This window comes from Tachypleus tridentatus, chromosome 11 (genome assembly GCF_004210375.1).
Source record: "Tachypleus tridentatus isolate NWPU-2018 chromosome 11, ASM421037v1, whole genome shotgun sequence".
NCBI classification, from domain to species: Eukaryota; Metazoa; Arthropoda; class Merostomata; order Xiphosura; family Limulidae; genus Tachypleus; species Tachypleus tridentatus.
Window position 1 is genome coordinate 23256716 of NC_134835.1, and position 12623 is coordinate 23269338.

Below are 12623 nucleotides of genomic sequence, written 5' to 3' on the forward strand. Positions count from 1 at the left end.
TAGCTTGTTTTACTGTCTAGATGTTTATGATACACCATGTAGCTTGTTTTACTGTCTAGATGTTTATGATACACCATGTAGCTTGTTTTACTGTCTAGATGTTTATGATACACCATGTAGCTTGTTTTACTGTCTAGATGTTTATGATACACCATGTAGCTTGTTTTACTGTCTAGATGTTTATGATACACCATGTAGCTTGTTTTACTGTCTAGATGTTTATGATACACCATGTAGCTTGTTTTACTGTCTAGATCTTTATGATACACCATGTAGCTTGTTTTACTGTCTAGATGTTTATGATACACCATGTAGCTTGTTTTACTGTCTAGATCTTTATGATACACCATGTAGCTTGTTTTACTGTCTAGATGTTTATGATACACCATGTAGCTTGTTTTACTGTCTAGATCTTTATGATACACCATGAAGCTTGTTTTACTGTCTAGATCTTTATGATACACCATGTAGCTTGTTGTACTGTCTAGATGTTTATGATACACCATGTAGCTTGTTTTACTGTCTAGATGTTTATGATACACCATGTAGCTTGTTTTACTGTCTAGATGTTTATGATACACCATGTAGCTTGTTTTACTGTCTAGATGTTTATGATACACCATGTAGCTTGTTTTACTGTCTAGATCTTTATGATACACCATGGAAGCTTGTTTTACTGTCTAGATGTTTATGATACACCATGTAGCTTGTTTTACTGTCTAGATCTTTTTATGATACACCATGTAGCTTGTTTTACTGTCTAGATGTTTATGATACACCATGTAGCTTGTTGTACTGTCTAGATGTTTATGATACACCATGTAGCTTGTTTTACTGTCTAGATGTTTATGATACACCATGTAGCTTGTTTTACTGTCTAGATGTTTATGATACACCATGTAGCTTGTTTTACTGTCTAGATGTTTATGATACACCATGTAGCTTGTTTTACTGTCTAGATGTTTATGATACACCATGTAGCTTGTTTTACTGTCTAGATGTTTATGATACACCATGTAGCTTGTTTTACTGTCTAGATGTTTATGATACACCATGTAGCTTGTTTTACTGTCTAGATGTTTATGATACACCATGTAGCTTGTTTTACTGTCTAGATGTTTATGATACACCATGTTGTTTTACTGCTTGTTTTACTGTCTAGATGTTTATGATACACCATGTAGCTTGTTTTACTGTCTAGATGTTTATGATACAACCATGTAGCTTGTTTTACTGTCTAGATCTTTATGATACACCATGTAGCAAGGCTTACTGTCTAGATGTTTTTGATACACCATGTAGCTTGTTGTACTGTCTAGATGTTTATGATACACCATGCTTCTTGTTTTACTGTCTAGATGTTTATGATGTTCCATGTAGCTTGTTTTACTGTCTAGATGTTTATGATACACCATGTGGCTTGTTTTACTGTCTAGATGTTTATGATATAACTGTAGCTTGTTTATTTTACTGTCTAGATGTTTATGATTACACCATGTAGCTTGTTTTACTGTCTAGATCTTTATGATACACCATGTAGCGCTTGTTTTACTGTCTAGATGTTTATGATACACCATGTAGCTTGTTTTAACTGTCCAGATCTTTATGATACACCATGTAGCTTGTTTTACTGTCTAGATGTTTATGATATAACCATGTAGCTTGTTTTACTGTCTAGATCTTTATGATACACCATGTGTGGAAGCTAGTTTTTACTGTCTAGATGTTTATGATACACCATGTAGCTTTTAGTTTTACTGTCTAGATCTTTATGATTTATGTAATGTAGCTTGTTTTACTGTCTAGATGTTTATGATGCGGCTTGTTTTACTGTCTAGATGTTTATGATTACACCATGTAGCTTGTTTTACTGTCTAGATGTTTATGATACCAGCTTGTTTTACTGTCTGGATCTTTATGATACACCATGTAGCTTGTTTTACTGTCTAGATCTTTATGATACACCATGTAGCTTGTTTTACTGTCTAGATGTTTATGATGCACCATGTAGCTTGTTTTACTGTCTAGATGTTTATGATACACTTTGTATGGCTTGTTTTACTGTCTAGATGTTTATGATACACCATGTAGCTTTGTTGTACTGTCTAGATGTTTATGATACACCATGTAGCTTGTTTTACTGTCTAGATGTTTATGATGCACCATGTAGCTTGTTTTACTGTCTAGATCTTTATGATACACCATGTAGCTTGTTGTACTGTCTCAAGATGTTTATGATACACCATGTAGCTTGTTTTACTGTCTAGATCTTTATGATACACCATGTGGCTTCTTGTTTTAACTGTCTAGATGTTTATGATACACCATGTAGCTTGTTTTACTGTCTGTGATCTTTCTATGATACACCATGAAGCTTGTTTTACTGTCTAGATCTTTATGATATTAACATGTAGCTTTGTTGTACTGTCTAGATGTTTATGATACACCATGTGTAGCTTTGTTTTAACTGTCTAGATATTTATGATACACCATGTAGCTTGTTTTACTGTCAAGATGTTTATGATACACCATGTAGCTTGTTTTACTGTCTGATGTTTATGATATGTAGCTTGTTGTTTTACTGTCTAGATCTTTATGATACACCATGTAGCTTGTTTTACTGTCTAGATGTTTATGATACAACCATGTAGCTTGTTGTTACTGTCTAGATGTTTATGATGTACACCATGTAGCTTGTTTTACTGTCTAGATGTTTATGATACACCATGTAGCTTGCTGTTTTACTGTCTAGATGTTTGTATGATGGCCAATCTGCATGTAGCTGTGTGTTGTACTGTCTAGATAAGTTTATGATATTGAATTCATGTAGCTTGTTTTACTGTCTAGATGTTTATGATACACCATGTAGCTTGTTTTACTGTCAAGATGTTTATGATACACCATGTAGCTTGTTTTACTGTCTAGATGTTTATGATACACCATGTAGCTTGTTTTACTGTCTAGATGTTTATGATACAACTATGTAGCTTGTTTTACTGTCTAGATGTTTATGATACACCATGTAGCTTGTTTTACTGTCTAGATGTTTATGATACACCATGTAGCTTGTTTTACTGTCTAGATGTTTATGATACACCATGTAGCTTGTTTTACTGTCTAGATGTTTATGATACAACCATGTAGCTTGTTTTACTGTCTAGATGTTTATGATACACCATGTAGCTTGTTTTACTGTCTAGATGTTTATGATACACCATGTAGCTTGTTTTACTGTCTAGATGTTTATGATACACCATGTAGCTTGTTTTACTGTCTAGATGTTTATGATACACCATGTAGCTTGTTTTACTGTCTAGATGTTTATGATACAACCATGTAGCTTGTTTTACTGTCTAGATGTTTATGATACAACCATGTAGCTTGTTTTACTGTCTAGATGTTTATGATACACCATGTAGCTTGTTTTACTGTCTAGATGTTTATGATACACCATGTAGCTTGTTTTAACTGTCTAGATCTTTATGATACAACCATGTAGCTTGTTTTACTGTCTAGATCTTATGATACACCATGTAGCTTGTTTTACTGTCTAGATCTTTATGATACACCATGTAGCTTGTTTTACTTGTCTAGATCTTTATGATACACCATGAAGCTTGTTTTACTGTCTAGATGTTTATGATACACCATGTAGCTTGTTTTACTGTCTAGATCTTTATGATACATAACCATGTAGCTTGTTTTACTGTCTAGATGTTTATGATACACCATGTAGCTTGTTTTACTGTCTAGATCGTTATGATACACCATGAAGCTTGTTTTACTGTCTAGATGTTTATGATACACCATGTAGCTTGTTTTACTGTCTAGATCTTTATGATACACCATGTAGCTTGTTTTACTGTCTAGATGTTTATGATACACCATGTAGCTTGTTTTACTGTCTAGATGTTTATGATACACCATGTAGCTTGTTTTACTGTCTAGATGTTTATGATACACCATGTAGCTTGTTTTGCTGTATAAATGTTCATAATATATCATATGGTTCCTGATAATGTGTAGAGATCTGTGATAAATCATATGGTTCCTGATAATGTGTAGAGATCTATGATAAATCATATGGTTCCTGATAATGTGTAGAGATCTATGATAAATCATATGGTGTATGTTAATGTGTAGAGATCTGTGATAAATCATATGGTTCCTGATAATGTGTAGAGATCTGTGATAAATCATATGGTGTATGCTAATGTGTAGAGATCTGTAACACATCATGTGGTTTAGGTTAATATGTAGAGATCTGTAACACATCATGTGGCTTGTTTTAATGTGTAGAGATGTTATAATACTTTATGTGGCTTATGTTTGGTCAGACTATTCATTCTTCTTACTATGAGTAATAGAAAATTCACGATCTTTGGTCTTTTTAGCACAGAAAATAAAGTAAGAAATTGTCAGCTACATGTTTTATTGTAGTTGTATCTTATTATGGTCAGGTTATTGTTATTTTGTCTTACAGATGGCAGCTTACACAGCAGAAAGTCAAGATGTCAGAATACAAATAATAGAATCAAGCCGTAACTGTGCTCTAAGTTACAGAGAACTGTTGATGTCAGTTCATAATGTTAGTATTTTGTTTATTGTCACTGTTTAATTAACATATTTCTTATTAAGCTTTGTTAATAATATATTCTCAGTGTTTATAAAAATTACATTTTAACTTTTTCAGTTTATATATATATTTTAAGTATTGCTGAGGTAAAATATAAATTAACGAGTGATATGTACACTTAAACTCACCCTTATTTTGTGTAAATATATTTCTTAATTCTTGGTTACAGTTTCACTTTAACCTATTAGCGTCCTTACTAATTGAAAGACAAGTCAGACTGTAGTTATTATAAAAGCTTCTGGTCAAAAGTAAGTTAACAGTAGATCTCAGAACAAAAAATTATAAAAATATAACAAATTATTTAAAACATAATTATGTATAACAATCTCACTAAGAGTATCTGATGTCATTAATCGATATACCACAGAACAAAACCCCTACAATGATTAGAGTACGTCAATTGTGACAGATATTTCAGTTCAGAGAATTAATTAAACATTATTTGGATAATTTTTTCATGCTAACATTATTCAAAATAAAGTTTACCAGGGTGTGAAGTTTAAAACACTTGGGTCAGTTGTTTGTACTTTAATGAACAAGTTAGTTGACAAGTAAAAGTTACAAACTTGGTGTTACATTGTTCGAAATAAAATAGCATGCCAGAAAGCTCATTAGGTTATAGAATATCATGATTTTATGGAGGAACTTCATGAGCATAACCTGACATTTTTTTTCCTTCATCGTACTTCAGCCATAGATGACCACTTTGCCAAGTACATTCTTTTGCATTTGTTTTGATTATATTTGAGTTGGCCTTTCTTTCTAAAGAATTTGTGTCCACTATGTAATGATCACTTGTCTTTGATACAAAATCTCCTATAAATGCTTATATGTGAATTTTTTTACACATAAATGAAAGACACTACCTATACAGTATTGTATATGAACTGAAAATATATAATCATAAATGTTATAACGTTCGCATATGATATTCTGCACCTGTAAATTAAAATAATACAGCACTGTATTTTATTGTAACACTCGCCTATTAATGATGAAAATGAAGACCCTTCATTGATGGAGGGAAGACTTATGGTGATGATGAATGTAGATATGAAGACTGAGGTGTCAGTTAAAGTCTCCAATGAAGCAGATGTAGATCTTGATGTGACTGGATGAAAAGGCATAACATTAGTTGACTTTAGCTTCAAAGAGTTGGTAACTTTTGACTGTTTGGCTTTCATGCACACATCTTTCAAAATTCCTCTGTAGGGTGCTAGAACATCATTAAGCCCTCTTTTAAATTTAATGAGTTTCCATTTTGGAATCCAAGTATACAGCTCATCTGCCTTTCATAGGAAATTGGACACAGCCTTTGCTATGAAGATGACTTCATCGGGTTCTTTGTCTTCATCACTGTCAGCACTTCAAGTTTTCATTGTTGGTTCTTACTCATGAGATTCTCAACCACCTACTGATCCCTCATATCACTGAACCCCTCACCTGTGATGTCTTCAGCAAGTTTCACAGTACTAGCAAGTTCCTTCTCAACCATTGGAAAACCCTTAAAATAGTTAACAACTTCAAGCTAAAGATGATGCTAGTATGCATTTATTGTGAGGTCGTTCACCTCCTTCCATGACATTCTTGTGATATTGATACAGTCCTTAATGTTATATACTTTTCAAAACTTGATTCATTTTTTGAAAACACTGGAGTAAGCAGTCTGTAGACATTCCTTGTGTAATAAGTCACAAATGTCTTTCTGGTCCATCAGGATGGATATGGTGTTGAGAGCTAAGAATATTATTTCCATGTTAGGATGACTGAATTGTTGTGTTTTGGGGACATACGATGACAGTAGCATTATACAAAACTGGAAGAACCCAAGGTTGTTCTTCACCAAGTATTCTTTAACCTTGTGCAAAAAAATATTTTGCAGCCAGTTCTTTGTCTTTGTTACCCAATCCTTTCTCTTGGAACATTAAACAACAGGCAAATGTTGCTCATTCTTGTGTTTTAATGCATGTGGATTTGCAGAGTGATACACAAACATGTGCTTGCTTTTAAAGTCACCCGATAAATTCCCACAAGAAAAGCAAAGTGAGCCTATTCTTAAAGATCTTAAACCTGGATTCTACCTTCTGCTCCTTGCTGATGTATATCCTGTTGCCCATCTTCATATATGAGAATCCTGTCTCATTTGCATTAAACACCTATTTAGGGACATATCCTTTTTCCTTAATGAATTCAAAGAACCATGGCTGGAACCATACAGCTGACCCAGCTTCATCGTGTCGATTCACATTATGCAGGTTGAACTGTTGCTTAAATTTGACAAACCAACCTACACTTGCCTGAAATTCACTGTCATTTTCAGCACTTCCACTTCAGTGAAAACTATCCATTCATACTAACTGTCACAGCTGTGATACCAACAACAGAGCCCTTCTTTGTTCACTGATCCACATATTCAATAATTTCTCCAATTTTTACATGAATGGATTCATCCAAGGCACTTGAGAAACCTCAGCACTTGTAAGGGCAGACAACACTTGCACGGATTTTCTCTAATTGTACGTATGGAAGACTCATTCACACAACTTTCCCAGCCTGTGCATATTACCCTCATCCTATTTTGTAACTTATCAAGGACATGAATGTTGTCAGCTATTGTCATAACTTTGAGGCTTTCTTTTTGTTTCACCAATACTTGAAGATGATTTGTGTTTCATTTCCATTCTGCTACAAAAAGCAGTAACAATGGCAAACATCAGTTGACTACATGACACTGAACTTAGACTGATCACCTAGTCACTTGGCAAGCTGGATGTTGTTTATTTATATCCTTATTGGTATCCTTTATGTCACATCACAAAGTTTTAGTGCCTGACATTCAAACTTTTATGACAGTACTTTATGTTTTACTAACTAGTATAGCATAAAGTCTTAGCAGATAATCCATACTGTAATAGTATATAACTTTTCAGTTCTTAATTCTGTAATGTAAATATTTAAAATAATCCTTAATTTCTCACAGTTTTACACATTTTCTCTGGATATTTCCTATTCTCAATTCAGAGGCGTAGCTAGGGTTTTCAGCGCCTGGGGACAAAGCCAGTTTTCGCTCCCCTTCGTGACAAAATATAAACCATAATTCCTATTTATGTAACATTAATTTGGTGCCCCCTCCACCCCGATGCTGCACCCAGGGACAGATGTACCCCCTTCCCCCCCTAGCTACGCCACTATCTCTATTGTATCCACCTCCAGTCCCTCAAGTTACAATATAAGGTAAATTACTCACTATAAAATCTACTTACTATAAAATCATAATTATTCAAACAAACCATCATTTTTATAGCCTTCAATTTTGTTTGGTTAAAAAACTGTTAAATAGGAAATCAGAGTCATCCTTCCACTCAGACTCATCCTTCCACTCAGACTCATCCTTCCACTCAGACTCATCCTTCCACTCAGACGCATCCTTCCACTCAGACTCATCCTTCCACTCAGACTCATCCTTCCACTCAGACTCATCCTTCCACTCAGACTCATCCTTCCACTCAGACTCATCCTTCCACTCAGACTCATCCTTCCACTCAGACTCATCCTTCCACTCAGACGCATCCTTCCACTCAGACGCATCCTTCCACTCAGACGCATCCTTCCACTCAGACTCCTTCTTCTACTCAGACTCATTCTTCTACTCAGATGCATCCTTCCCTCTTAGACTCATCCTTCCACTCAGACTCATCCTTCCACTCAGACTCATCCTTCCACTCAGACGCATCCTTCCACTCAGACTCATCCTTCCACTCAGACTCATCCTTCCACTCAGACTCATCCTTCCACTCAGACGCATCCTTCCACTCAGACTCATCCTTCCACTCAGACTCATCCTTCCACTCAGACGCATCCTTCCACTCAGACGCATCCTTCCACTCAGACTCATCCTTCCACATCCTCTCTTTCAGGATTTGTTAATATTATGTTTAATTATATTTCATCTATAACAAATAGAAAATCGTTGTTTGCATCTGTTAAATAATGCAGTATATTACATTGTGTTCTGAACAGATGTCAGTTTCACTTATAAAACACAACTTATTTCCTTGGAAATAGTAACAACTAGTTTGAATATGATGGCTCTTGTCACATATTAAGAAATCTAGGATAGTTTTGAGAGTTGGTGGAAATTTCTTATGTTTTGCTTGTTGTTAGTCTATGTTCTTTAGTGCATTATTTAATTATAAATAGATGTATATACTGTGAGAAGTTTAAGGCTCCTTAGGATGAATGAATAAATTTTCATGTCACAATTTGGAAGTCATTTTAGAAAGAAAAAAATGATGATTTAGATTTCTTTTTGGTGTTTATGATGTCAAAGTAATTGATCCAATATAAAGATAGTGTAGAATAAATGACAGATAAAATGTAAAGTTGAACTATATCTTAGAGGTTTTATGGATTACAGAAATGAAATTTTTTTGAAATGAAAGAAGTATATTTAATGTTAACTTGAAAATCAGGACTTTGCATGTGGACTGTTCAAAACAAATATTTAACATAGTAGCGAACAAATCTTTATTTTAGTTTATTAAATATACTTCACTGAAAAATTCAGTCAAATTGACTGAATCTGTGTTGAGGTGGTTATAACAATCCATGTCGCTGATGTGTTTGTGTGTTGGGGAACCTTGCATAATCGAACTTTCGGTGTTAAGCGGATACTTAGTGGCTTTTATTTTTGCATTTATAAGCAAATCCATGCTGGAAGAACCTGTATTATAGGAGGGTTTACTGTGTGTATTCCTGAACATTCAGTGATGTAATGCCATTGTGGGAGAACTTATAGCTGGAAGATTAAAGAAAGCTTGTGTAAAGAAAAATATTTAATGGGCAAGATTAGTGAGCAATGTTGAGCCAAATAACATATGAATATTTTCCATGGAAGGACTCCAAAACCACACTCCAAACCATCTGGAGCAATACCTTCATTCTTGAATTGAAGGCTAAAGTTATAAAAGATACCTTTTGTAATGAAGCCAGAGGTATATTGTAGTATCAAAAATAAAAGTCAGGTGTATATCATAGTACCAATAGTAAAGAAGGGTTATAATGAAGCCAGAAGTATATCATAATACCAATAATAAAGAAGGACTGTAATAAAGTCAGGTGTATATTGTGGTACCAAGAGTAAAGAAGGGTTATAATGAAGCCAGAAGTATATCATAATACCAATAATAAAGAAGGACTGTAATAAAGTCAGGTGTATATTGTGCTACCAAGAGTAAAGAAAGATATTGAGCTCATATTTCTCGACCTTTTAGACACACCATGAAAGTAATGGCTGTTTTTATGAAATGTAACTGGAATAACATAAACTCATTTGAGCGTCATACATAACAAGTCAGTTTATCTGTTGGACTTGGGTTCTTTTAATCTTCTTAAATGTTGTCATGGAAGCTTACAGCTGTGTATAATGAACACTTTGGATAGCATGCCAAGATTCATCATCTAAGAATGGCTTTACTATTCTAAATCCACGTACAGTGGAGAAGCTTTGGAAAGTTTGTTGAGGTACTTGCTTTGAAAATGGATTTACTGTTTTAAATCCACGTATAGTGGAACATTTTTGGAAAGTTTGTTGAGGTACTTGCTATAAGAATGGATTTACTGTTTTAAATCCACGTATAGTGGAACATTTTTGGAAAGTTTGTTGAGGTACTTGCTATAAGAATGGCTTTACTGTTTTAAATCCACGTATAGTGGAACATTTTTGGAAAGTTTGTTGAGATACTTGCTATGAGAATGGATTTACTGTTTTAAATCCACGTATAGTGAAACATTTTTGGAAAGTTTGTTGAGATACTTGCTATGAGAATGGATTTACTGTTTTAAATCCACATATAGTGAAACATTTTTGGAAAGTTTGTTGAGATACTTGCTATGAGAATGGATTTACTGTTTTAAATCCAATGTATAGTGGAACATTTTGGAAAGTTTGTTGAGGTACTTGCTATGAGAATGGATTTACTGTTTTAAATCCACGTATAGTGGAACATTTTTGGAAAGTTTGTCCAGATGCTTGATGTAAAAATGGTTTTGTTATCCTAAATTCATGTACAATGTAGGGTCTTTGGAAAGTTGAAGATACTTGGTTTATGAATGGCTTTAACTATTCTAAATCCGTGTACAAAGCCAACATTGTAAAATGATCTTAATAAATGTAATATGACTTCAAACACTATTTTAAAATTGTTAACCACATTTTTTTGGTAAAACTAATTATAGAGAGAATTGGAAGAAGAAACACTCCACTAGTAATATCTGAAGAGTTTACCAATATACAAACCATAGTTGTAGCAGTAACAATTCAGCTCCACTAAGTTATAACTTACAGAAACAAAAGCATGTGAAGTACATATCTGTCTGGAGAATTATACAGATGTTTTAGTACCATCTTCTAAAACAAGCGTGACCCAACTATAAACACATGAAAACTGGTTTCTTGTCCATAATGATATAACTTTAATTTGACATCAAGATTAAGTGGCACTTAACTGTTATCTCATTACAACCAGTCGATTGTGTTTTTGGTAAAATATTAATCAACAGAGTTCCACCATCCTAACTATTCAAGAAACATTTAAATCACATTAAAGGTTATTTGTGATAAGTTATTTTAAATAATTGTGTCTGAAGTACCTTATAATTAAGAAATATAAATAAATAGATTACACAGTTGTTGTTTTCTAATTAGGTAATTCAGAGACCTAGTCAGGAAGGTAAACAACAGTTGATCAGTATATCAAGAAATATTGCCCAGTGTATTTCTGAAGTTGTGTGTGGAGCCGAAACCCTGAAAGGTTGGTTGTTACAAGAGGGGTGACACTTGCTATGAAAGTATTTTTAAAATTCTGTTTTTAGCTTCTTGTGTGTTGTATTGACTGTTAACATGAGAATATTAATAAGTTCATGCAAAGTGTATGACTTGTATAAATATATATCTTGCTATACCAACTAAAACTAGAATACATATCTCTTTTTAAAACTTTTTAAAACTAGAATACATATCTCTTTTTTATTGTTTTGAAAATTTCAAAGTTGTTTCTTTAATTAGAATCATGAAAATATTTTTGTGTTTTAGTCATTCCATAGTTTCTTCATGTTTTTTTTTATGTTTTATGAGTTGTAACAAGTTACATTTTTTTCAAAATAAATCAAATTATATTGTAGTTGTGTTTTCTTATAGTTGTGTTTTATTGTAGTTGTGTTTTCTTATAGTTGTGTTTTATTGTAGTTGTGTTTTCTTATAGTTGTGTTTTATTGTAGTTGTGTTTTCTTATAGTTGTGTTTTATTGTAGTTGTGTTTTCTTATAGTTGTGTTTTATTGTAGTTGTGTTTTCTTCTAATCTATCTTAACGTCAGTCACACCAAATATTTTTTAATCACTGATTTGGCTGAACATTGGTAAGATATAAATAAGCAAGTGGAATTATGTGACAGAAATTCAGATTGAAGTATTTTCCAGTTGTCAACAGAATTCCTTTGTTTTTTTCCCATTATAATACAAAAACCAAAAATCCCTGGTTATGTATGACTGAGGTATATTTGATCCTGCTCAGTAAGATGTAGTTTAGCATTTTTAACAGACTGGCCATTACTTGGTCAAACCATGCATAATAAATAGCTGGTATCATTCTCAGCTCTGTGTGATGTTTAAAAAATGTATTATTTATTATTGAATGTGAGGAATTATTGTTATTTTTCTAAATATAAAGATGTTGGAAGTAGTGGTTGTGAACCGATTTTTTATGTAATGCAAGCCTACTACATTTCATCTGTGAAACTGAGTACTAGCTGGAAAATTCCGGAAATACATTCAGACTAGAAAAAAGAATTTGTATGAATCAAATACTCCCCTTTCAGTGGTACGTCTGTGAACTTACACTGCTAGAAACCAAGTTTCAGTACCAGTGGTTGGCAGAACACAGATAGCCCATTGTGTAGCTTTGTGCTTAACTACAAGCAAACTCGTGAA

At 33.4% G+C, this 12623-nt stretch overlaps 1 protein-coding gene across 1 annotated transcript in view; it reads left to right on the plus strand.

Annotated features, from left to right (window-relative positions):
* The window catches only part of LOC143231317 (talin-1-like), a 56348-nt gene that overhangs the window by 25144 nt on the left and 18581 nt on the right, over nt 1-12623 (plus strand). Inside the window, exons 9-10 of the mRNA XM_076465867.1 lie at nt 4484-4588; nt 11343-11448. Of these exons, the coding sequence (XP_076321982.1) occupies nt 4484-4588; nt 11343-11448 (211 nt within the window). The remainder of the gene's footprint in view (nt 1-4483; nt 4589-11342; nt 11449-12623) is intronic.